The sequence below is a fragment of the Glycine soja genome, chromosome 8 (genome assembly GCF_004193775.1).
Source record: "Glycine soja cultivar W05 chromosome 8, ASM419377v2, whole genome shotgun sequence".
NCBI classification, from domain to species: domain Eukaryota; kingdom Viridiplantae; phylum Streptophyta; class Magnoliopsida; order Fabales; family Fabaceae; genus Glycine; species Glycine soja.
The window spans coordinates 20,325,871-20,353,655 of record NC_041009.1 but is presented as its reverse complement, the minus strand read 5'-3'; the positions used below and the strand labels follow the sequence as shown (position 1 = coordinate 20,353,655).

The 27,785-nt window shown below is 37.8% G+C and overlaps 1 protein-coding gene across 3 annotated transcripts; it reads right to left on the bottom strand.

The window, feature by feature from the left end:
• Window positions 1–338: 338 nt before the first annotated feature.
• On the bottom strand, window positions 339–27,713 carry LOC114422647 (DEAD-box ATP-dependent RNA helicase FANCM). Of its 3 annotated transcripts, none has more exons than XM_028389119.1 (23): window positions 27,609–27,713; window positions 27,284–27,527; window positions 27,064–27,207; window positions 26,847–26,929; window positions 26,651–26,765; window positions 26,424–26,515; window positions 26,252–26,306; window positions 25,857–25,978; window positions 25,663–25,776; window positions 20,640–20,833; window positions 7,034–7,164; window positions 5,385–5,445; window positions 5,210–5,280; window positions 4,609–4,658; window positions 4,372–4,537; window positions 4,065–4,192; window positions 3,648–3,983; window positions 3,470–3,533; window positions 2,858–3,253; window positions 2,306–2,761; window positions 2,085–2,136; window positions 1,788–1,928; window positions 339–1,289 (listed from the first exon to the last, which is right to left on the bottom strand). In XM_028389119.1, exons 1-23 carry the CDS (start codon window positions 27,645–27,647, stop codon window positions 1,205–1,207), a joined length of 3,339 nt encoding a protein of 1,112 aa, XP_028244920.1. In that variant the 5' UTR covers window positions 27,648–27,713; the 3' UTR covers window positions 339–1,204. The 3 variants fall into 3 exon arrangements, with proteins under 3 accessions (XP_028244920.1, XP_028244918.1, XP_028244919.1); XM_028389117.1 differs by having other exon boundaries at window positions 339–1,278; XM_028389118.1 differs by having other exon boundaries at window positions 339–1,278; window positions 2,873–3,253.
• Between the last annotated feature and the right edge of the window lie 72 nt (window positions 27,714–27,785).

The window sequence follows — 27,785 nt, the reverse complement described above, 5'->3', positions numbered from 1 at the left end:
CGCCTTAGATCAACCTTTTGTCGAAGGCTATACATCTAGCTGGCTAATCCAACCATCGTCCTATCTCAAAGAATCCCACGCTCAAGACTAGCCTGGGTATGGTCACCATGTTGTAGAGTCACTCACGTCCAAGGGAAGTCAATGAACAATGATGCAAACAAAAGGAATAATAATCTGCTCCCGCGAACGCAACCATCATAACAACAAACAAACAAACAAACACGCAGAAAGATTAAAATTGAACTGGAACGTTTACATGCAGAAATTTGAGCAAATAGAAGAGTTCAACTCCTAAAATAAACGTAAACCCGATACAGCAGCTGCACCTTGAAACATCAAACATCAAAGCCATTAGCAATTAGATTCCATTGAATTAGCGTAATTTTTCTTTTAAGGGACAAAATGTATAACTTACAAATTCTTACCAGTTACCTGTTTAACAGGTTCACATTAATGGTTTATCACCATTAAGTATTATTTTTTTCCTGCAAGATCAGCAGTCAAAAATACAAGGGGCATGAATCTTACCCTTTCAACCAAGGTGTATGCTAGACAAAGCTATAACCCTATCCTCTTCCAAAAAGAGTCAACCACTAGTTTAACTATACAATAAAATACCACTGTTATAAATATGTAGTCTAAAAGATTTCTGGTATCCAGCTTATGCCACATTGATTAATTAATTTCCAGAATGTAAGTGCCCTGCAGCATCAGTGCTTATGTCATGCTTTTCATATCCCAAGGTCAAATGATGGAGACTGAAAAATATCAAGATTGGATGTGTGAGATTGAGGGACCGTATCTTGTTTCTGATTAGACAAATCTAATTTCTGTTTTAGAAGCAATGTTGCTTGTGCCTCCAACTCGTCAAGATCAAGATCATTATAAAATTGATCATCACATAGAACATCTGTAGTTGCATCAGTGTGCACTACGTCTTTCTTTGATTGAAGTTCAAATTCTCGTTGAAGGTTCATATTTGGGAAGTGTCCAGAATGGTAAAATGCCAATCTTCGTTTGTGACTTCTTGTCTCTGTCCCAGTTCCCATAGGATAACAAGTTGAAGCCACTGCTTCTGAGGTTATCTGGTTGATACTAACAGATTCCAAAGTCCGATTTGCTGACTGTTTGGTTGGCTCTGCGTGGAAGTGATCCACTGTCTTCCCTGTAGAATCCTCACTTTCACTAATACTGGCTGCCATAGTCACACGGTCAGGAGTAAAGGTGGCACAAAGATCAAGCCCTCCATTACTTGGTGTTTGACTGAGCAAAGAACGCCTGCAGCAGAGCTAATTATAATTATATAGCTTTAACACGAAGTTAATAATAGCACTTAATAGTTCAGAGTTAATTCAACATGATATTTTTACATATGCATACAATTGCAAAAGACTTGAAAACAACACTGATGTTCTCACATTTAGATAAATATGTAAATAATGACAAAATTGCAGCACTACAAGTTTCATATATATATATATATATATATATATATATATATATATATATATATATGGGGTTTGCTAACGTACACATACTGACAGTGTAAAATAATTTTACACAATCATCCAATCACAACCTATCATGTATGATAAGTTTGTTGACTTTTACAATAATTATCTTGAAAGTCATACAAATGATGATTTGTGATTGAATGACAGTGTAAAACTATTTTACATCGTCAGTGCATAGTCATTAAACTCATATATATGATGGATTTAGCTGACTACTTTACTCAGGAGAGAAACCTACAAAGAAGGAAGAGAAATGGGAGAAATATAAAATACCTGTAAATTGCCATCATGTCCATTCTACTAGCTTCAGGCTGACTGGCTGCTGTAGGGTTGGTCCTGTCATCTATGAAACTGTCAAATGAACTGCCTTCCTCATCATCTTCATCATTAGATACATAGCCATCTGAAGATACTCTGACAATATTGAACATCTCATGAGATTGGATATTCTCAAAAATTCTGTGATATACAACAATGAAAGATAATGCCAAGTATGATACTAAATAGTGTCAAAAAATGCTAAAACAGAGGATGAAAATGCAACATTCAGAGTCTTTAGCAAAATCTTACTCGGCTTCCTCCTCAATGAAGTCTCTCACATTGTGTGTTGATTTCCTTTTACCTAAAAAGTAGAAATGAAACAGCATAGCCTTAAGTTTTCTCTAATACATCCTTATAGAATAGAATTTTGCTAAATATACTTCCAATTTGACTTCAAAGAAACGAGATATGATCCAAAATATTTTTAATAAAGAAAGAAACAAAAGATGCACTAAACAAACTAAAATCACCTTGGCCATGCTTATATTGTGCAGGATTGGAGGCAGAAGATGGTTTGAGAAAGTTTGCTGTTGAAGCAAAAAGTTTATTGTTTTTCTGATTCATATTTCTTTCAGTATCTTCAGCTTTCCGCAACCTTTTAAATTTGCGTGCAGGTTTAATGCTTTCGGACATTTCACCACAATCTGCTGGATATGCTTCTTCGCTGAAGCTTGGATCAGTGTTATGTGCATGGCCTTCCTCAATTTGAGAAAGGAAGACTCGTCCTCTTCTAATTGCACAATTTTTCAGGTCAAGTAAAGGGCTTTGAGTTTCATTAATGGGGGAAGTACAGACATTCTTGTTGGTGCCCTTATCAATAATGACCTCTTTAGTTTCACTAGAGCTTAAAGAACTAACATCCTGTTCTTTGTGGAGATGAACAGGTAACACAAAATCACGTATGATAGACTTGTATCTTGATTTCCCTGAAAAATTCAATTTATTTTAGAACAAATTACTTAACCACGTTCACACAATTAGCAAAGTAATCAATCAAATATAGCACACAATCACTTTATCACCTTGAAGACACCCACCTCTTTCGTCAACCGGAGACTCTGGAACAACACCACTTCTAATCAAATTAGTTAAACGTGGACTAAGTTCTTCATCTCTCATGCCATTAATGCATGCATTTGCAGCCAATGAAGAAGTCTCAATCTCCACAAGATTTACCATTTGACCATCATTATCTCCTTCATTTGACAAACTTCTCTTAGCAATTGGAGTTTCAGGAATTGTCTCATCACCCTCACATGCTTCCTCTTGATTCTTACCCAAGTCACAGAAAGTACCATCTTGTCGAGTTAGGTCAACTAAGTCTTTGCTTTGAATCCCCAAATGATACGAATCCATCTCCAGACAATTAACAGAGACTAAATTCCTTCTCATTTTATGCCTAGAGCACGATTCATTGTCTGAAGAGGACAGAAACAAAATGGACTTCTCATGAGCTCATGTTATTTTCACAGAAAGGACAATTATTATGAATACCCATCAAGAAATAAATAATTTTGTAAAGTAAAGGTAAAAACTAAAATACAGCAACAACTCTTCTGCTGCAATATTCACAATGGGAGTGTTTATTGTTTGCCATTAAAATTTAGGAGAGAAAATTGAACAGATGATATTACCCTTTTTAGCTTCATCAAGTTCGGTAGTGGTGACTGGCTTACCATGTCCCAAACACAGATCTTCCTGAATCACTCAAACAGACACATTAATTATTTTACCAAAAAGGAAAAGGTATATCATAGTATGACTGAGCATATGTGATACAGTGTAGTACTAATCTAAGAGAGGAAGTAGAACCTGAAGTGAAGAAGTTTTGTCATCTTCTGGAAATGATACTAGTCCTTGCAAGCGCTGCATCATGTCTATAAGCATCAATGTTCCAGAGGAATGCTTCACTTTATGCACTCTAGAAGGAAAGGTCTGAAAGTGGGGAAAGGCAATAAGAGACATTCTACTATTGTTTTCCACAGTAGGGTGAAAATATGTTTCAAGTAAATCAATTTCCGCAACAGTTAGTTTGTCCTTTGATGGAGAAATGTGGAGCTCATCATCTTTCACATTCTTTGGACGAGGAATAAATTTCTCAATGGACAGCTCAACGCATTTAACTTCTGGTTTAAGGACATGAGGAATCTACAAAAGTATTGAATAAGATTTAGAGGATAAGGATAAAAGGCATAAATAAAAAATAAAAGTTATCTGACGGTTTCAGACCATCCTTGGACTAGGATGAAAGGTAAAGCTATTTATGCCCCCATTTCGCATGTGTTTACTTATAGTCTTGCTCTTTGCCTGTTTTTGCAAGTAGCCCTTCAACTCTGTCCCTTCACAAGCAAAAACTAGTAATGAATGTTAAGGAACCATTGAAACAAATACTCATAACTTTTTAGAAAACTAAAACTATTGACACTCTCAAGAAGTTTTTCATCAAAACTGGTAATAGGGAACGCCAGGTATGTTCATTTCTTTCTGGGCAGTAACAATTGCCAAGAAACAAATAAAACTGAAACTCTAAGGATATCGACTCGTCCATCATGCTTTCTTCCTGTTCTCCCCATTCGCTGGATCATTCTGAGTGGTGAAATATTAGCATCAAAAGATATGACAAGATCAACTTCCATGATATCAAGACCTTCTTCACCAATTGATGTAGCAACAATAACATTATAGGCGCCAGACCGAAATTTCTGTTGATGAACCATGTAACTATGTAAGTACATGGAAGGTGTATGAATCTTATGCCAAACATAATACATACCTTCAGCACAGCCTGTTGAACTTTTTGGGACTGACCTTTCATTGCTTTCCCTGTATGTATATCATTAAAATGGAGATTTTCTTTTACAAACAAAATAATCAATAATGATGAATGCGGAAAAATAATGAAAGAAAAGACAGAAGAAAACAAAGAAGAAAATATACATCATTTCCTACGCATAAACGCTCAGAAGAAAGAGATGCAGATGTCAACACTCAACAATGCTTAACAATGATTAAGAATTAAGATTTATTTGAGGCAAAAACAAAGCAAAATTTTATGAAATCTCACCAAACTAGAAGCTATGCTTGACTATTAGATTAGATCATTTGTAAGCAAGGTGCCTATTTGTTAGATGATAGGATGCTTGACAAATTCTGTGTCTATCTAGTTTATAACATGACATTGTAATGATACTTACTAAAATTAAGACACTATGGTCGGCCTAGTGATAGGGGGTTTGGGTAGTATGCATGAAGTCATAGGTTCTAATCTCAGTGCGACCATTGTACTTACTAACATTAAGACACTGTCGCCGGACTGTGAGACATGTCGTTCAGCACACAAACACAACTCTAAAGCAAAGTATCGTCATAAATACCTGAACTTTGACCAATAAACTCAGTAGCTTTGACTAATTCCCCAATATCTCCAAGTGCATTCATTATATCCCTGAATGTGTTGAATTAACATTTTAGATTTTTCTTTTTAATTTGGCCAAAAGTTCCCAATTTCTGAGTAGAATAAGATAATGAAACAACTCAAATTAATTTTACCTGACACTTTCTCTGTAATTGGAGAAGATAATTACCCTGGAGTTTTGCGGATCATTAGTTTCTGCAACCACATCCAAAGATGTCACTTATCAATGTAATTGAAGTTTATTAATCACATCCAAGTGCATTCATTATATACATAACACATCCATTAAAGAGTGTAAAAGAAGTTTCTTGGAAAAGCAAACTGAGATTCAGCCACAAGATTATGCCCATTGAAAATACAGGCTGTACTGACTAGAGATGGCTGAAATTTTATATCAAAATAGTCAAAGAAAGAATTCAAGATCAAATTCAATTTTATAACACGAACTCAAGAAGAATCATTTTAGAAAAGGAAAAGAAGAAATCCCAAAAGCAAAGAAACATATCTTCCCTACAATAGAAGAAACTAAAAAAGAATGTTCTAAATATATATGTCAAAATAATAATGTCCTACTTCTATTATCTACATACATGCATGATGCACCCCCCTTAAGCAAACCCTTTTCTTGTTTATACGGTAGGTTAAAAGATATTTCTATCACATAGAAGTCTCAAAGACAGGTACTATCCGATGGGGAGGAATTTTTTTATTTAGTCTGAACATTTTTTATGGATATAACATTTCTCATCTAGTGTTTGCAGCCTGCTCCAACACACCAAGCACCAGTACACAGTTACCTTGGAAAAAGATTAGTCTTTTTTGCGAATCCTCTAGGATTTAAATCACCATCAAGAAACAGAAAAGGTTCGTAGAAAAAATGTTTACTTCAAGAGTAAAACATATTTGCAAACTTCCTTTAAAAAGAAAATGAATGGGAGAAAAAAGAATAGAAAAAATGTGTTCTATAAAGGATGATTGTAAAATAAAAATATAATAATATCATAGCTTTTACACATTTTGCAGGGCAGAGAATATTTTGAGTGAAATACAGAGTGTTAGAAAAAGTGTCAGAGAGAATGTTGCTAGCATTTCTCGATAGATAAATAGCATCCCAAGTAAACTGCTGGAATATCTTGTAATATCAATATTTTACCTTTGATTTTTTTAGAGTATCTTAGTAATTATCTCTTAAAATTAGTTTATGTAATTTCTTAATTTCCATATTTTCTAATATTTGACAATTCATGTCTTTATTTAGTTAGGATTATTTTATTATTATACAACATGGTACACAAGTATATATTATTCAAAATATATTTTTTCTCTATTCTCTCGTAGAAGCTCTTCCAAACATCCCTTAGGTCAATCTAAAAGAAGCCTAACAAATACTTTTTTAATAAAACTGGAGTTGTTAAACTAAATGTTATCATTAAACTCCTGAAAACTCATAACCAGCCCCTTTATTGGAAAATTAAGCTTTCAAAAGTTATAAACAAAATTATTATAATTTATAAATTAACACCAAATTCCCAACTTAAATTAACAGGAGAGCACAGTTGTTTAGTTCTTTTGTTCTTGTTTTTATTCAGAATGATAAAAAAAAATAACTGGTGAGTTAGTCGTTGCAACTTGATTTTCTTGAGTATAATATGTGGTGAGAATTAAGACCAAAGTCATTTACATATTATAGCTTTATGAAGAATTCAAAACTTTCTTTCCATATCATCACCACAAGAAGCAAAAAGCAAATACTAACACCTTTGAAAAACAGAATAATACTTACTGAAATGCTCCAGTAATACTTCTAGCATTTTGGACAATTTTGGACTAGATGCTCCGTGAGACAAACTTTGCTGCATTAGCTGCCTTGCTTTCAGAATAACTTCATTTTTACTCATAAATTTTGCAAAATATCTGAAAGAAGGTATTCTTATATAATCAATTTACTGAAATTTTAAATATATATAGTTTATAGAAAATGCCATGAATAACATAATAAAATATTCATACAAAGCCCTTTTAAATAAATTAGAAATCAAAAGACAAACATAACATGATTACAAAAGTTTCTTTAGCCTCTAAAAGTATGATTGTCAAAAGTCATTTTAGTCCACCTCCCTACATATCAACTCTTAGAATGTGAGTTTGAGCCTAACTCAACCTTAAAAGCTAGCTCATAGGGTGAGGATTGTCTCCACTTATATACTCAATCTTGGCACTATCTTTAGCCGATATCGGACTTGGATTTTCCCCAATACACCCCCTCATGTCCTGCACTTTTGGGCTTGGTGCGTGAATAACACGGTGGGTAACCCTTCTAATGGATCTAAGATAGGCTGATACCATCTTATATCAAGTATTAGATTTCAGAGAGTTTGAGAGAGAGAGAGAAGATTGAGATTGAGAATCTGTTGTTATTCAACCTAACTGAAAACAGTTACAAAGAGAGTTTATATAGTTGCAGAGAGTACCTGCCAACTAACCTAATTGTCAACTAACCAGAGTTAGTTGACACAACTAACAGACTAAAGACTCCTAACTACATTAAGTAAAAATACTAGAGGTACAGTACACACTTATACCCCGCCGCAAGCTCATGAGGAGTGGGAAGAATGTCTTTCAACCACTCTGAGCTTGAATCTGTACAAAAGAAAGGTAGTAGGAGACAAAGCCTTGGTCAGAATATCAGCCAGTTGATCAAGAGCAGGCACATGCACCACATTAATCTGCTTGGTGAGGACCTTTTCTCTGACAAAGAACAGATCCAACTCCATGTGCTTAGTTCTGGAGTGAAGAACCGGGTTATGAGCCAAGGAGACAATGCTGGTATTATCACAAAGGATGACAGGACTGGTGTGAGGAACTTGAAATTCAGAAAGAAGGGACTGAATCCAAGTGACCTCAGCTGCTATGAGAGCCATACTCCTATATTCTGCTTCTGTAATAGAGCAAGCAACCTCTGACTGTTTCTTGGACCACCAAGAAATCAAATTAGGTCCAAGAAAAATAGCAGCTTCAAATGTAGACCTCCTATCATCAAGGTCAGATGCCCAATCTGCATCACAATAAGCATGGAGAGAAAAGGGTTGCTGCAGGGAAGCAGCTTGAAAATGTAAACCCCAAGAAAATGTTCCCTTGAGATATCTTAGAATTCTCTTCACAGCCAGCCAATGCTGGTCAGAGGGCTTAGACATAAACTGACAAACTTTATTGACAGAAAAGCTAATCTCTGGTCAAGTGATGGTAGCATACTGCAAAGCACCAACAATGGACCTGTAAAGAGTTGGATCAGAAAAGTCCTCAGAACCAAACTTCGTGAGTTTGCATCCTCCAACTATAGGGGAAGATATAGGGTTAGATTTATCCATGGTGTTCTTCGTCAAGAGATCTAAAATGTACTTGGACTGAGTTAGAATAAGAGAATCATCTTGTTGCCTCTAAACTTCTATACCCAAGAAATAGTCAAATTCACCAAGATCCTTTAGAGAGAAAACTGAATTCATTTGAGAAACCAGAGAATGAATTAACTTGTTGTCATTTCCAGTGATGATAATATCATCCATGCGGAAATAGGTTTTATTTTCCCTTGAATCTGTGAATGGTACATAGGAGGTATATATAGAATGCATAGGTTAGAAATAAGAGCAATAATCGAGCCTAGAAATCAGGGAAATTGATCTCCCTATAAATGCAAATTCTAAATATGGTAAAGTCAGAAATGACAGCTAATAACTATGTATATAAAATCCTAATGAGTTGTACAGACAGAATATGTTGATTCTGCGTTGATCTTCAACATTCCACAGACTAAAATGTATACAACTGAGGTGGATTCAGAAAAAACAAAAAGTGATGGATCACATTTGCTAGAAGAGAATCTAAGACTGAGAAGAGTAGCTTTCAGCTTGTCAAACCAGGTCCTTGGAGCTTGCTTTAGGCCATAAATAGCCTTGTGAAGTCTGCAAACTTGTTGCTTGTTTGAGGACACAAATCCAGGGGGTTGACTCATAAACTTCTTCCTCAAGAACACCATTGGGGAAGGCATTGTTAACATCTAGTTGCTGAAGAGGCCAATTGTGTGAAATAGCAAGAGAAAGGATAAGCCTGACTTTTACAGGTTTGATTACAGGAGAGAAGGTCTCCTTATAATCAAACCCCAACTGCTGATGAATGCCCTTGGCAACAAGCCTAGCTTTGTATTTGTTGACAGAACCATCAGAGTTTTCCTTGACTCTAAACACCCATTTGCACCCAATTGCTGTTCTGGAAGCAGGAAGATCAACCAAGGTCCAAGTGCCATTTCTCATGAGTGCATCATACTCAGATTGCATAGCTGAAAGCCAAGAGGGATCAGTTCATGCAGCTGTGGTTGACTTAGGTTCAAGGTGAGCCAGCAGAAGAGTGGGGTTAATTCTTTTTTTTTATCGGCAAAGATAATATATTAGATAGATAAAATTCAGTACCAGAGGTACTGATATACATATATGTTAGACCTTACTGCTGGTTCCACAGTCAGACAGTCCTAGTCTAAAGGAGAACCAAAGTAAGGAATAAATTAAATATACATATGTTGCCCTGCACACTATTCTAGCCTCTACTGATACAAAAACCTTGACTAATACTACTTGACCATTGGTTAAAAAGGATTGTGAAATCTTTTTCAAAACCCCTTAGCCACGTCCAGATGAGGAATGTAGCATCTTCAAGCAGTTTGTTAGCATTGAAGGTTGCATTAGAGAACACTATGCTGTTTCGGAGCTTCCAAATAGACCAAGTTAAAGCTAACCACCAGCAGTGCCATCTTTTAAACCTTACACCATCCACTTGAACACCTGTGTGTTGAAGAAAAATGGTGTTTTGGAATTAGAGTGGGGTTAATTCTGGATTTAGTAATTCCAGATTTTGCTTGAGTACACATAGGATGAGTGTTATTGGTCTGATAGCTGCAGTAGCAGTAGAATTTAAGGTTGTATGTGTGGTAATTGAGGGAGAATTTGGTTGTGAAGGTAAATCTGTGTCGGTAACAGTTAAAGGCTGGGTTTGGGAAATGTGTGGTGAAGGGGGTTGCTGTTCACTGGAAGAGGCAGATTGCTCAGTGTGCAGGTGGTGTAGGGGATGATGAAGTATTAGAGGGGTGAATAGGCACTGCAGAAGGTAAAACAGTAAGGGAAGATGCAGTATCAGGGACTTCAAAAGTTATCAAGGCTGGTTCAGGAAAAAGAGAAGGGTAGGGAAAGTTACTTTCATTAAAAGTAACATCTTTAGAGATGTACAACCTGCACAACCAGACTACATCATTAGAAGTTACTTGGTGAAAGGTCTGAACTCCCCTCCCCAATCAGACTGAACAGCTTTAATGGAGGAGTTAAACTGATTTGAAACCATAGTATGGGACGTTCTTTAATAATATGCCCATCCTTTTTACAGTAACTGCAGAATTTTTTGGGACAATTGAAAGCATAATGGCCAAATTCTTTGCAGCAGAAACATTGAATAGCACTCATGTCCCATCCTTTTGGCTTGGCTTGTATTGCATACACCACTGGAACAGATGCGGATTTGTGTTGATCCATAGTGTCTTGAGTGAGAAGGCATTGTTCCTCACGGAACAAATCATTGAGACATTCATCCAAAGAGGGTACAGGGTTTGATTCCTTCCAATTCAAATTGTAGTTTCATATGAAACTAATCACGTTTAGAAGTTTCATGAATAGATTGTACCGAACAAAGGCCTTCGGAAGGTAAATTTTCATAGACTATGTTTGTGTATTCAGCCCACAAATTCATGAAATGAGAGTAAAAATCAGAGATAGAGAGACTATCCTGTTGAAAGTTGGCAATTTCATGCTTAAGCTGGAATCTTCTAGCTGTGTTATTCTGATTGTAGATTTTCTTCAGTTAAGCCCACATCTTGGCTGCAGTCTTGAAGGGTCAAAGATTGAGAACAATGGTGGGATCAACAGAGGCGATAATCCAGGCCATGACTTGAGCATCCTTAATGACCCACTTGGCATTCTCTTCCTTGTGGGTGGCTTTGTTAGGAGCGGGGTTGCTGCCATCAATATGACCCCACAGATCCTTACCGGTGACAAATATCTCGAGTTGAAATGCCCAGGATGAGTAATTCTTGCCATTAAGGCGAACCATTAAGACATCATACTTTTCAGAAGACATGAGGCTAAGAAAAAAAAATGGTCGCATAGAACCAATTTCAGACTAGGAATGAGCTGAAGAACAATCAAGAAAGAACTTGATCTAGACTAGGACAACAAACTAGGACAAGAATTGCAAAAGGATAGAGACATATAGGCTAGGCTAGGTGGACAAGCTAGTCAGGCTGCAGAGAAGGTTCTTATGGGGAGGTGATCAACAGCAACACAAAATAGCTTGGGTCAAATGGGATATTGTCTGCTTGCCAAAGGAAGCTGGGGGGTTGGGAGTCAAAGACACTAATTCTTTTAATTTGTCACTGTTAGGCAAATGGAAGTGGAGCTTATTTCAAAGCCAGGGGGAGCTGTGGGCTAGGGTGTTGGAGTCAAAATATGGGGGTTGGAGGGGTTTGAGCGAAGTAACTAGGGGAAAGGGTGAATTGGTATGGTGGAGGGATCTAAAGCTCGTGTTTAATCATCCGCAACATGGAGAGTTAATGAACACTACAATATCTTGGAGGGTTGGAAATGGGGACAAGTTCAAATTTTGGGAGGACAAATGGATGGGGGGAGAGGATTCACTACTTGCAAGATACCCTAGGCTGTATAGCATTTCTACGCAACAAAATCAAAGTATACAGCACATGGGGACCTTCAAGGATGCAGGTTGGGAGTGGGACCATTGTTCGATAACGAAATAGATATGGCGGTCTCATTCCTATCGGATGTTGCAAGCCACCCAATACAGCCACAGAAAGGTGATCAGTGGGTATGGAAGGCAAACCCAAGTGGACAATACACGGCCAAATCCGCATATGATATGGTGTGGGGGAAAACATATGAACAGCAACAGGATGGAGTATTTCAGCAGCTGTGGAAGCTCAAGCTGCCGTCTAAAATTACTATGTTCGCATGGAGGTTAATCAAAGATAGACTATCAACTAGAACAAATTTGCAGCGACGACAGATTCAGGTTGGGGAGTCCACATGCCCATTCTGCAGAGAAGTGGAGGAGAGCACAGGTCATCTATTCTTTCATTGTGGCAAGATAATGCCAGTATGGTGGGAGTCCTTGTCTTGGGTGGGTATGTTGGGTGTCTTCCCAAATCACCCGAGGCAGCACTTTCTCCAACATATACATGGAGTGACAGAGGGAATGAGGTCTAGCAGATGGAAGTGGTGGTGGTTGGCACTGACATGGACCATTTGGAAGCAAAGAAATAACATTATTTTTTCAAATGGTACATTCAATGCCAACAGCATCCTAGATGACGCAGTTTTTTTATTATGGACGTGGCTCACAAATTTGGAGAAGGATTTCAATTATCACTACTACTACTGGTCTTCCTAATAGAGTGAATAGGGTAAATAGTTAGTAAGTGAGTTATGCCAGCTGGATTCTATTAGTTTGTTATGCTGTTATGCAATAGTTTGTTATGTTGTTATGCCCTGTTGCTGCTCTATATAAGAGCATTGTATTCATTATTTCAGATAAGATCAATATATGAGAAATAGACTTTACTCTCTCTCTTTCTCTTTTATGATATTCTATCATGGTATCAGAGCTACTCTTTTTCCGATCCAGTGATATTGATCTATGGCGTCTCCGTTTCGCAACGACGGCGTGTTTCCTTCTTCTCATGTCAAGCTCTCACATCTTATCTCTGTCAAGCTTGATGATAAAAATTTCAAGCAGTGGAAACAACAAATTGACGGTGTTGTTCGTGGCCACAAGCTTCAACGCTTCGTCACGGTTCCGGTGATTCCTCATCGTTCCCCTTCTACTTCCGATCCTAATCTCAGTGAGGTGAACGATGCATATCTGGATTGGGAACAACAATATGCTCTCGTCTGTAAGTGGCTTCTCTCCACGATCTCTGATTCGCTGCTCCCGAAGCTTGTTGACTGCACGCACGCGTGGCAGGTTTGGACTGAAGTGCATCGTTACTTCGCCACGCTCCTCACGACGAAAGCACGTCAGCTTCGCTCAGAATTGTGTCGTCTCTCCAAAGGTACTCTCACGATTGAGTCGTTCATGGAGTGTGTTCGCGAAATCAATGAATCCTTGATCTCAATTGGAGATCCCGTTCCTCTTCGTAACCTAATTGAGATCGTCCTTGATGCACTTCCCGAGGAATATGATCCTATCGTTGCTGCTGTCAATAGTAAGGAAGATCTTAGCTCTTTGGTCGAACTTGAATCCTGTCTCCTTGCACACGAATCGAGATTGGAGAAGCATTGGAAAGCGATTCTCACAGAACCAGTGTCAGTCAATTTAATGCAGGCTCAACCGTCTGATTCGTCTTCTCCGATGGAACCGTCGTCTCCTGCTACAGAGTCGTTTCCCACTGGCACTAGTCATGTTACTGCTCATGCTGAAAACAATAATTATAATTCAGAGGCGATCGTTCTGGCCGTGGAGGTGGCCGTTTTGGTAAGTCTCAATGTCAGATTTGTCACAAAAGTGGTCATGACACCTCTATCTGTTATTACAGGTATTCGCAATCCGCTTCTATGCCGTTTTCACCTCAATGTGCTCCCTTCAATCCATTTCTGATGAATGCTCGACCGGTGTATGCACCTTCTTTTGGCTATGCTTCACCTAGATCAGCTGCACCCAGACCTTCTCCACCACAAGCGTTTATGGCCAGTTCTGATCCAACCTTCAGCAACCAATGGTGGTATCCAGATTCAGGTGCGTCGCATCATGTTACACCTGATTCTTCTAATGTGTCTGATGCTCACTCTGTGACTGGTTCTGAGCAAGTGTTCATGGGGAATGGCCAAGGTTTGTCTATCAACTCTATAGGTTCCATGAATTTTACTTCCCCTAACTTCCCTCACAAACCACTCACTCTACACAGTTTACTCCTTGTACCTCACATCACCAAGAACCTCATTAGTGTTAGTAAATTTGCCCAAGACAATCAGGTTTTCTTTGAATTTCATCCTTCCTTTTGTCTTGTTAAATCTCAGGATTCTTCTGAGGTGCTTCTTCGTGGAGTTGTAGGAGCTGATGGTCTTTACAAGTTTCAGAGTCCCTCGTCTCAAGTGTCCAAGTTCAAGTCTCTCTCTAGCCTTAATTCTAGTGTAGCCTTAGGTTCAAACAATTGTAATCCTAGTACATCATGTAATACTTTACTTCATTCTAATGCTCAAAGTGATTGTATTACTGATTGTACTCCTTCTGTTTCAATGAATACAAGCAATGTTTCCTGTGTTAATTCACCTCTTGTTCATGCTACTACATTTACTAATTCTCAATCTCCACAACATTCTATTGTTCCTAATATTATACCTACCAGCAAATATGCTTTGTGGCTTACAAGGTTAGGCCATCCTCATTACCAAGCTCTTGCAGAAGTGCTGAAAACATGCAATATTCCTATACCCCCCAAGTCTCTAGCTGAATTTTGTACTGCCTGCTGTTTAGGCAAATCTCACAGACTGCCTACCTCTTTATCCACTACTGTGTATGCTCAACCTTTTGAGTTAGTAGTTTGTGACTTATGGGGACCAGCTCCTATCCAGTCTTTAGGAGGTTATACCTACTTCTTGACTTGTATAGATGCCTATTCCAGATTTGTTTGGGTCTTCCCTTTGAGACTTAAATCTGACACACTGGTTGAACTTCAATTCAACTGTAAAATTAAAGTTGTTCAAAGCGATGGAGGAGGTGAATTTAGGCCTTTCACCAAGTATCTCAATAACCTTGGCATTACTCATAGGTTTACATGTCCCCACACCCACCACCAAAATGGCATAGTTGAACGAAAGCATCGTCATATTGTTGAAACAGGCCTAGCTTTATTAGCTCACTCTAATTTACCTCTCAAAATGTGGGATCATGCTTTTGTCACAGCTGCTTACCTAATTAATAGGATGCCTAGTATGTCTCTTGCCAACCAGTCCCCTTATTTCAAGCTACTTCACAAATTACCTGACTATTCTCATCTTAGAGTCTTTGGCTGCACTTGTTTTCCCTTCCTTCGTCCCTATAATGCTCATAAATTGGACTATAGATCCCAAGAGTGCATATTCCTTGGTTATTCTACCATTCATAAGGGTTATAAATGCCTTGCAGCTACTGGCCGTATTTACATCTCTAGGGATGTTCTTTTTAATGAAACCAGATTTCCCTACTCCATCTTATTTCCCTCTTCTTCTTCTGCTACATCCACATCATCTCCTCATACTTCTTCTGCCTGGTCTATACCAGCAGTTCCTGTATCTGTTATTCCTCTTACTCAAGTCAGTTCTGTTCCTGCTACACCCACTACCTCTGTTTCTCTTAGCAGCCCTATGTCTGCCCCTATTAACACTGCCAATTCTCCTATTATAACACCTTCCAATGATGCTTCCCCTGCTTCTGAAAATTCTTCTTTACACTCTCCCATCACTCCCTCTTCTCTCACCCCTATCACATTTGATATTGCAGAGGCCAGCACCATTTCTCCATCCTCTATTCCAGCCACCAATTCTCCTCTCAGCCCTGTACCAACCCCCCAACAACCCTCTATCCATCCTCATAACACTCATCCCATGCAAACTCGAGCCAAGAGTGGCATTACCAAGCCTAAAATTCATCCCACTCTTTTACTCAATCATATGGAACCTACTTCAGTTGGTCAGGCCTTGTCTTCTCCCCATTGGTTTCAGGCCATGAAAGATGAGTATCACGCATTGTTAAAGAATCAGACTTGGACCTTGGTGTCGCCATCTGTTTCTAGGAAGCCAATTGGCTGCAAGTGGGTTTTTAGGGTGAAGGAGAACCCCGATGGCTCCATTAACAAATATAAGGCCATGCTGGTAGCTAAAGGCTTCCATCAGCAAGCTGGCACTGATTTTACAGAGACATGTTCTCCTGTGGTGAAGCCTGTTACTGTCAGAACTGTCCTTACTCTTGCTGTTACTCACAAGTGGCCTATACAGCAGATTGATGTGAACAATGCCTTCTTAAATGGCACCCTTGAGGAGGAAGTTTTTATGCTGCAGCCTCCTGGGTTTGAAGCTGCTGACAAGACACTTGTATGTAAGTTGAACAAAGCAATTTATGGACTAAAGCAGGCCCCTAGAGCCTGGTTTGATAAACTTAAAGGATCCCTTCTGCATCATGGTTTTCTTGCAAGCAAATGTGACCCTAGTCTATTTCTCCTTCACACTGCAAGCTTAACTATAATGGTGCTCGTATATGTTGATGATATCATCATAACTGGCAATTCTGCATCCTTTATTACTGCTTTAATCAAGAATCTGAATACTGATTTTTCCCTCAAACAGTTGGGTAAGTTGGATTATTTTCTTGGCATAGAGGTAACACACTTGCCTAATGGCTCCCTCCTTCTCTCTCAAGCCAAATATCTGACAGATTTACTTGCTAAAATTAACATGCTCAATGCTAATGGCATGCCTACTCCTATGGTGTCCACAAGCAAATTGTCTAAAATTGGTTCACCAGCTGTTTCAGATCCCACTCAGTTCAGATCTGTTGTGGGGGCTCTTCAATATGCCACTCTCACCAGACCTGAAATATCATTTTCTGTCAATAAGGTTTGCCAATTTTTATCTAATCCCTTGGAAGAGCATTGGAAGGAAGTTAAAAGGATATTGAGGTACCTTAGTGGCACTCTGCATCATGGCTTGCTAATTCAGCCTGCCTCACCTCACCAGCCTTTGTCTTTGCTTGGGTTCTGTGATGCTGACTGGGCATCAGACCCTGATGACAGAAGGTCCACCTCAGGAGCATGTGTGTTTCTTGGTCCAAACTTGATATCTTGGTGGTCTAAGAAACAACGGTTGGTTGCCAGGTCAAGTGCTGAGGCTGAGTACAGAAGTATGGCTCAACTTGCTGCAGAAATTCTATGGGTGCAGTCTCTCCTTCAAGAACTTAAATGCAGACTTCTCACTCCCACAATTCTGTGACAACCTCAGTACCGTTACCCTTGCTCATAACCCTGTGTTGCACAATAGGACCAAGCACATGGAATTGGATATATTCTTTGTGAGGGAAAAAGTGCTCTCCAAGAATCTCATTGTGAAGCATGTTCCAGCCCAAGATCAATGGGCAGACTTACTAACTAAGCCTCTCTCAGCAGTGAAATTTCTCCCTCTGCGTGACAAACTGCGTGTGATCAACAAACTCAGTCTGCTTGATGCACCCTCAGTTTCTAAGGGGGAATAATAGAGTGAATAGGGTAAATAGTTAGTAAGAGAGTTATGCCAGCTGGATTCTATTATTTGTTATGCTGTTATGCAATAGTTTGTTATGCTGTTATGCCCTGTTGCTGCTCTATATAAGAGCATTGTATTCATTATTTCAGATAAGATCAATATATGAGAAATAGACTTTACTCTCTCTCTTTCTCTTTTATGATATTCTATCACTTCCAACATCAGAGCAGGGTTTCTCAATAGAGTAGGATAGAATACTAGAGCAAACTTTTGTAAGAATCTAAATTAAAATTCAGATTGGTTCAATGAATACCATATGTCATGGGACCAAATCTGGACTGTAATATATATTCCAAGTACCCCTGGTACTTCAATTAATACATATTATTTTTGCTGAAAAAAAAAATATAGGCTACGCTAGACTAGGATCGCGACCCAATCTGATACCATATCAAACTAAGAAAAGTGTAGGGTAAAATTGTGTGTCCTTTCCTCTGTGTATTCCCCTATAAATATTCTTTATTACAAATAAATACAAGCAGATTTTCAGCCCTGTAAATTAGCAAAACTACCATAAATCCCTATACTGCAGCTGTTATATTCTAATTAAGGAAAGAATCACACATTTGCAATTACAAATAGGCTTTTAAGTGGCTTTAGATATCCAGCTGTATTATGCTGCAATTAGAATGTTTCCATTTCCATTAACAGGCTGAGCATATTGAACTTGCACAGGAGCAATTTATGCAGCAGCAGGAGAAGTATGTGCAGAAGCAAGGGCAAGATAAGATGGTGGTGGAAGGGTAGGAACATAATTTTCCTCTAATCTATGATAACAGAATGAAGCTCCATGACCAAACTTATAGAAGATCTAACACTGCACATCAGCAAAACGATCACCATCACGGCCTCCACCACCATGGTTAGGATTTCGGCCAAAACCCCAACCACCACGACCATTGAAAAAATGATTTCCACTGTAATCATTGGAAGAGTTGTCCTCAAAAGCGGACTGAGTGGTCAAATTGACTTGACCTTGAGAATTAGGGTTCACAGATTGCACAAAATTAGGAACAATAGCACTTTCTTGAGAAGAACAGCCTTGAGAGAGATTCATCGACCCTAAACTTTGAGTTAGGTTGATATAACCTAAAGCACGTTTGTGAGAACAATCAATATGCACCTCTCGTGCAACCAATAGAGTTTCAACTTCATCAATAGTGAGCAAATCAAACCTGTTGGTGATAAGAGAAACTGGCGATTCATATTCATCAGGGAGGCCATCGAGAATTAGATTAAGGTGTTCAGAATTAGAGACTAGTTCGCCAATCGAAGTAAGCTCATTGACCAGTGTTTTCATATGTAGGAGATCATCAAAGATAGAGAGATTATCGAGAGAGAGATTCCGAAGATCAGCACGAACTTGACAAATCTTCACGCGAGTGAGAGATTGAAAATGTTGCTGAATGTGATGCCATAGTTGGCACAACGATTGGCAACCAACAACTCAAGGAAGAATATTATCAAAAATAGTGGATTGCAACCACACAAGGAGAAACTGATCCTGTTCATACCAAACACAATACTCATTGGTGACTTTATCAGCATTGTAATCTTCAAACAAAGCATACTTAGGTGGAATTTGTGGATTAATGATGTAGCCTTCAAGATGATGACTATGAATAACAGGTTCAACCTATTAAATCCAAAGAAAATAGTTCTTTGCATGCAATTTCTGGGCTGTGGGAGGAAGGAGGAGTCAATGCGGAAGCCATTAACAAAAAGTTTGGTTTTGACCTAAGCTTTGTGTAGGAATTAATAGAAGATATTGTAGTTTCCTATATTAGATGAATCAGAGATTTGATTTACTTTGTTTTAAAATAAAATCTTTATCATTATTAGCTATTATTTGTTTCCTTTATTATTCCTTGAATCAAGGAACAAACTTTATTGTAATATTTCTATATAAGCAGTACTTTTACTGCTTGAATAAAAGAAGAAAGTCTTCGCTATTACTTTCTACACTCTGTATACCATATTAGATTTCAGAGAGTTTGAAGGAAGGAGGAGTCAATGCGGAAGCCATGAACAAAAAGCTTGGTTTCGACCTAAGCTCTGTATACCATGAGAGAGAGAGAATTTGTTGTTATTCAAAACTGAAAAACAGTTACAGAGAGAGTTTATATAGTTGCAGTGAGTAACTCCCAACTAACCAGAGTTAGTTGACACAGCTAACAGACTAAAGACTCTTAACTATATTAAGTAAAAATAAGTAAGGTACAGTATACACTTATATGAAGCTTAATGACTTTACATGTAATACAATTTTGACCTACACATACAAATATTACAAATTAGTGATCTATACATGCAGAATTTACCATAAAAAGTGTAAAATATGGAACATCTCAATTCTCAATTGCATCTAAAAATTGATTAACCCAGTCATAGCTTTTATGACACAGCTATTGACAATGGCAACTATATGTATTTGCTGTTTTAGTGTATAAAAGAGTTCTTAACAGAACTGAAGAAGATAAAAGATAAGGTGTAAAAGAGAGAAAGAAATTTTAGAATCAGAAATTGTTATTATGATTGGTAACTGTTTTCTGTTACAAAGAGAAGTATATATAGAGCTCTAGAACAGTTAGTTATGACTAACTAACCTTCTAACTAACTCTTAACTAACACTGACACTTAACTGACTGAGTAACTAAAATAGTTAAGTGAGTGTGCAGTTGAATATGGCAAGAGAGGAATCAGCAATGCATGTTTAAGGAAGTAAAGATGTTTAATGATCAAATCAGCACTCCCAAAAATGTCTCAGCTGTTGTACTACGCCCTTAGATATTCTGCCCTCTGCTATTTTTTAAGATATTTTGGAATTTAGATACTCATCCTTTTATTGCATCTGACATTTACCACCAGTGTACTAGTTTTTACCTTTAATTAAGTTCTTACAATCCCTAAAGGGTCAAAAAATCATATTTGTATACAGAAAAACTAAGCATATTTTTTCAATTTGTTAGCTAACTTAGCTTATATATAAACTGTAAATAGGAAGTATACCCTTGCTTCAATTTTCTCTCAAGCATCTCATGTGCTGGCCTTATTCCGTGACTTGAGAGCAACTTATGGATGTAATAAAGAGTAATGAGAACGCCAAAATACCCTTCAACATCTTCATAGTTGATATGAGAAAGATCTTGCCTAGGCCGTTGGCGAAACTTTTCCCTTATTTCAAGTAATTGACAAGGGCTCAACTGCCAAGCATTCAAAAGAGAGAAAATTAATGATTCAGCTATACCATCAAGCCTAAGTAATTTTGGCAAATCATAGGACAAACTAAAAGATGAGACAGCTACCAAAAAATAAATCTTAAAACAATAGCTAAGAAAACAAAAAAAAATATTCACATTTTAAAATGTTGTTCCTGCAGAACAGATAGATAGTTTTTTTTATCAGCAAAAACAGATAGATAGCAACTAACAGAAGTCATTGAGTTGTTTTGTTTCCTGGAATTGGTTTTTTGCAGGGCATATATATTGTTGAGAAAAACTCAAGTCCCACATTGACTAGAGATAAGACAACAATAGAATATATAAGTGGGAGGCAACCCTCACCCTATATGAGCTAGCTTTTGGGGTTGAGTTAGACTCAAACCCAAATTCTAAGATGGTATCATAGAGTTTGTTCAATCCCGGTAACAATGGCTTCTGCAAACAATCTTCAACCTGATTTTTCAATTCCAGTGGCTACAGAGGCAACTCTGGCGTGGCGGATCCTCAGCCATAACCTCAAACGTTTCCGACGGCAGTTCCTTAGCCTCAACCATTTCCGACGGCAATTCCTTAGCCTCAACCGTTACAAACGGCGGTTTCTCAACCTTGAGTTTATTCAATCCTGGTAACAGTGGCTTCCGCAAACAATCTTGAACCCTCAAATACCATATGTGCATAATGCTGGAGTTCCAGCAACTCTTCCTCCTCAAGCCAACATTGCCACTGCTGGTTCAGTACCTTCAAACAGCTGGTATCCAGATTCTGGTGCCTCCCATCATGTTACTAATGTTTCTCAAAACATTCAGCAGTTGACACCTTTTGAAGGTCCGGATCAGATAACCATTGGTAAGGGGCAGGGTATTGACATTAATTCCACAGGTCTAACCTTATTTCCATCTCCTTTAAACCCTAAGTTTTCTCTGATTCTTAACAATTTGCTCTTATGTTCCTTCAATTACTATAAATTTGATTAGTGCAAGTCAGTTTTGTAAGGACAATTTGGTCTATTTTGAGTTTCACCCTACCTTTTGTTTGGTAAAATCACAGGTTTCTAAAGAAGTTCTTCTCAAGGGCTTGGTGGGACAAGATGGTCTCTACCAATTTCCTGATTTGCTTCAACTTCCCAAGTCAAAGTCTTTTGTGAACACTACTGTTTACTCAGGTTCTAGTTCCGATTCTGTAAATAATTCTGTAAATAGTACTCAGAATAATACTTCTGTTGACAATTCTAACACTTGTAAAGCTTTTTCTGCTAGACTAGGACACCCTAGTGTTGATGTCATGAGACATGTATCCCAAATCTGCAAAATTCCAATAATCAATAAAAATACCTCAGATTTCTGTTCACATTGTTGTCTTGGCAAGTCACATAGACTGGCTTCTTCTCCTTCCCTAACTGGCTATTCTAGTCCTTTTGAGCTTGTTTTCACAGACCTGTAGGGCCCTGCACCTTTTTTATCCAATACTGGTTACAAGTATTATGTTTCTTTTGTTGATGCTAATACCAGATTTACATGAATTTATCTACTGAAAAGCAAGTCAGAAACTCTAGATGTGTTTAAGCAGTTTAAGGCTATGGTCAATACTCAGTTTAACTTTCCTATAAAAGCAGTGCAATCTGATTGGGGATGAGAATTCAGACCATTTACTAAGTTTTTGAGTGATTTGGGTATTCAGCACAGGTTAATATGCCCTCATACCCATCACCAAAATGGGGTCATAGAAAGAAAACACAGGCACATAGTAGATATGGTGTTGGCATTGTTATCTCAGGTTGCTATGCCCCTTCATTATTGGGATCAGGCCTTTCTAACTGCAGTCTACTTTTTTTTTTTTTTTGGAAGGCAGAAAATATATATTATTAAATAAACTTGACAGTACCAGGGGTACTGGTGGAAAGATAATACAAGGCACCTATGGTGCTGCCCTCCAAAATAGAAAAAGCCCAAGCTATCCCAACATCAAAAGAAAACCCCACCCAGATTAACCAAATGAATCCGAGATATTGGTAGACCAGTGATTAAAGCTAGTGTTGAAGTCTTTCTCTCTAGCTTTTAACCAAGACCAAGCTAGAAATAGAGCATCTTCCATGACTTTAGAAGAGTCAAAAAATTTGCCCTGGAAAATCAGGAGGTTCCTATGCTGCCATATAGTGCTAGTTAGAGCAATCCACCATCCACACCATCTACTATGATTTACAGCTGCACCAAAACCATCACAAAATTGAACAAAGTGGCTTGCTGGAGAAACTGGAAGAGGTCCTACAACCTGAATCCATCTCATGGATTCCCACCACAAACCTATAGTCATTTTACAATTGAAGAAGAGATGACCCGCCTCCTCCTGCACATAACCACAAAGAGGACATACAGCTTCTTGGATGGGCACATTTCTGCTTAGAAGATTATCCCTAGTGGGGAGCCTGTCTTTAATAAGTCTCCAAGAAAAAACCGCAGCCCTTGGGGGGATTTTCAACTTCCAAATTATCTTGAAAGTCCTCCCATCTGAACCAGACCTATTGGGATTCATCATTAACCTATAAGCTGACTTAGTGGAATACACACCACTAGGTTCAGCCTTCCACAGCATGGTGTCCTTCAAATGAGGTTCCTTTTCAGAAGTTGTCTCACAAAACACCAGACTATTCTTTTCTCAGAATCTTTGGATGTGCTTGCTTCCCTCTTCTAAGACCTTACAGCAGCCATACTCTTCAATACAGATCACAAGAATGTGTTTTCTTGGGCTACTCTTAATCACACAAAGATTAAAAATGCCTAGCATCTGATGGCAGAATTTACATCTCAAAGGATGTATTGTTCAATGAGTCAAAATTTCCCTATCCTACCCTATTTCCTTCAAAGTCTAATCCTACTATTGCTGTCCAATCAAGTCCAACTCCTCTCACAGTTTTACCAATTATCCCTGCTTCTGTTGTTTCTCAACAATTTTATACGTACAGTCACATGGGTACATATAGTGATGGAAAGTCCTTTGAGGTTGTTTTCAGTTTCTTAGGTTACTATTTACTGTCTACTTGTAAGGGTTGGATATCCCTTGTGCACTATATCCTCTATCTATAAATAAATAAATAAATATATATATATATACACACACACACTATTGTTTGGAGACCCAAAAAAAACTAACAAAAGACCCTGGAATCTTATTGATGCAACCATAAAAGAGAAGGGAAAAAAAAGGGCTGTCTGCAAATATATTAACATTTATATAGATTTAATAAATCTAAAATACTCTACTTGACTTAAAGTGAGCTATCCTGGATTTTATTAGCCTCTAATTATTTCTTGAGCTCCTTGAAACATTTAGATAACTATTTGATGCTTAAAACCAAATGCACCACAAAATTCACAAACTTAATGTTCAACCAAGACTTCATCTCTTAGTAAGCTTGGATAGTCCTCACCTTACAAGTCAGTTTTGTAGATTTGAGTTAAGCCCAAATTATAATTTGGTATCAGTCTATCAAAGTCTGTCCTAGATCTATTGTTAGGCACTTAGGCCACCTGTATTGCCATGCTCCAAGCCCATAGTCCTGAGCGTGAGGAGTGTGTTGGAAAGTCGCCTTAGATGTGGTCACCTCTTAGGTTGCAATTTCTCAGAAAGGCTACCTACGGAAGGATTGACCAAAAACGTTAAGTGAGGCGTCATAGTGTGGTGCCATCAAGACGTCTACTCTCAGCAGGTTGAGATCCAAGCCGGTTTTGAGTTGAGTTAGGTCCTAAGCCCAAATTTTAAGATGTTATTCGAACCCATCCTAAATCCATTGTTGAGCTAACTGTATTGCCACACTCCAAACCCATAGTCCTAGGCATGGGAGGTGTTCGAAAACTACCTTAATTGTGGTCACCCTAGCCCACAAGTGTCTTGAAAAGGGCTGACCAAGAAAGTTGAGTGAAGCGTAATAGTGTGGAGCCACCTAGATGTCATCGCTTAGCAAGTTGAGATCCCACGTCAACCAAAGATATGCCTAATGTAGTCCTTATAAGACTTGGACAATTCTCACCTTACAAGACGGTTTTGTGGGGTTGAGTTAGGTCTTAAGCCCAAATTCTAATACATATTATAAAATTAACAATTGTTTGTCTATGTTTGGGGATGGTGAAGTTAGTAATGTGGGGAAGAATTACTATTGCTTGTATCATGTGAATACATATTCATGTAAATGTAATACCCAAACACATTCTCTTTTTTCCTAGGTTTCTTTCTAAACTTACATACCATACAAGAGAATTATGAATTTATGAAGTAATACTATTGATCAATTTAATATATCAGTATCACCATCACAATTGATCTCATTTTGTTTTTACTTACCAACTCTAAGGAGTAAGGATATACTTCTATTCAAAGTCTAGGATGTAAGTAACACACAGCAAAGTTTTCTTAATTTGACAATGGGTGTGACAAATTGAATGCATTGTAAGAACGAAAGATAACACATAGAAGTATCAGCCAAGATCCCAAAATACTGTTACTCTTTTGTTGTATGTATCTCAGGAATTAATTTCTCTTGTTCAATTGTTTTAGGCTTACAACAATTAATTGATTATATTTATAGTTATATTATACAACTTTGAAAGAATTAATGTAATAAGCAACTTTAGATGACCCCTCAGTACGTGATGAAAATAAAATGAAGGGGGAAGAAGAGTGTGAAACTTGATCAAATATATCTTTTCATGTACTTCAATAGAAATCACTAATAAGTCATGTATTTATTTGCTGACAATAGTTAGAGCTATCTGGAACTGGTAAAAAATGAAAAATAAATAGAAGGTAAAGAGACTTACAGTGCGGTAATCTCTGTTCTGAATGACCCCAATATTTGTAAGCCTGGCTACTATAGGGCGTATTACTTCCATAAACTTATTGTTTATTTCTACCGCTTCTGGGCCCATTGCAACCTGGTAATATTGCAACAAAGATCTCTAGAGAACGTAGAAAATATAATTTGAGGGATTTCAAATAGGCATGCATTGACTACCTGTATCAATTCTATCTTCCTACTGTGAACATATGAGATAACATCATGGTCAGTTTCACTGCGATATTCAAGTCTGGAGATATGCAAATTATCAATGACAGCTTGGACTGTCTGTTGCTTTGCTGAATTTCAAACTTAGAATTAGAACACAATATTGTTTGAGAAAAATGATTATGCATTGATAGTGTAAAAAGTTTTACACGGTCATTCAATAACAACCCACTGTGTATAGTAAGTTTGTTGATTTTTAAAATAATTATCTTAAAGTAATTCAAACGGTTATTTGCGATTGAAAGACGATGTAAAACTGTTTTACATTGTTAGTGCATAGGCATTAAACTCGCATTTTTTAAGGGGGGGAAAATGAAAAGAACACAAGATTATCAAAAACATACATCCTGGCGTTGCAGTTAACGCTAATATTCTCAGCTGTACTGGTACAGACATTAACTAGAAACCAGAAGGAAAAAAAAATAACGGATAAATGAGTTATATGAAATAATGACGAAACATATTCTATCAACAAAATCCAGTAATAAATAAAAACCTCCAAAAATAAATTCAAACCTCGCGAACAGCTTCACAATAAGCGTAATTTCCCATTGCTCTGTGAGCTTCATCAATCACCAAACATACCAAGTACTTCACCAAACATGTACCTGAAATAAATTATACCGTGCACAAAACAAAATAAAGCTAGAGAACCATATCAGATGGAGCAAAGCATGGTACATGACACAAAAAATAAATATCTAGAGAAACAATATTGAATGAAAATGATATTAATAAATCACCAGAATGAATATCCTTTTCCAACACTTGTGGAGTGACAAAGAAAACTCGCTTTGTTTTCCAAAATTGAGCTCTTTTGGGAGGACTTAGCTGACCAGTCATATCAACTGTCCATTCCTGCATTTAAATTTACTTGATAATTCAAAATTTTCATCAAAGAAAAGGTAAAGGTGAATAAAAAATAAGAAAAATTGTTACTTGAGGTATTCCCACAATATTGTGGCATGCTTCTATCTGCTGCATGACAAGTGGCCGAGAAGGAGCAGCAAAGACTATTTTGCCTGTTGTGACAGGAAGCATCAGATGGTTTTCCCAGTTAAAAAGGTCTGTGTTATTGAAGGTGAGAGGGAGAGATGATGATGTGTGACCGGGAGGGGACATATGAAACTTCTGGATACACAACACAACAAATTACCTTGAGGAAACCATCTGAAGTAGTTATACATAACAACAGCGGCAATGAGGGTTTTGCCAAGTCCCGTTGGCAAGGCCACCAATGTGTTTGAGAAAAGTGCGGACTGGGTAATATCAAATTGATAGTCACGGAGAGGAACATTAACTGCAATGCAAATTGCAAAAGATGAGTGCAACAAAAAAAAATCTTCAAGTGGAGGAACATTAACCAACAACTGTACCTGGATATATCCAAGTTTTGGCAGCCTCGGTGTCAATGTGGTGGATGAAAGCAGGGCTTTGGTCATCTTCTTGGAACTGCGGTGGTGGGGTTTCCTTTTCGGCATTGGCATTGGCAATAGATATGAACTTATCGAGAGTGGATTGCTGCTTTCTCTTCTCAAAAACCCTTCCCTTTCCCTTTACGTCACTGGTCGTCTGGCAAACCACGTCGATTTCTCTAGCAGCTGCTTCCCAGTCAAATCCCTAAAAATTGCGTACATCAACTGCTGAGAGATTGAATTTGAGTTTGCAAATTGAAAGGAAGCTATTTACCTATTTCCATACCTCATCGTCCATTATCTCGTAAGGATTATTGGATGCCATTCGATAATTCGGATTCACCTGGTAGAGCCTAGAGAACGCTTTTATTTGAAAATGAAAATGGCGAGAAGTCACACACCAAAAATAAAATAAATACAGATTGGCGCCAAAGACCAAAGTGTTAATTGAAGATGCACAAAA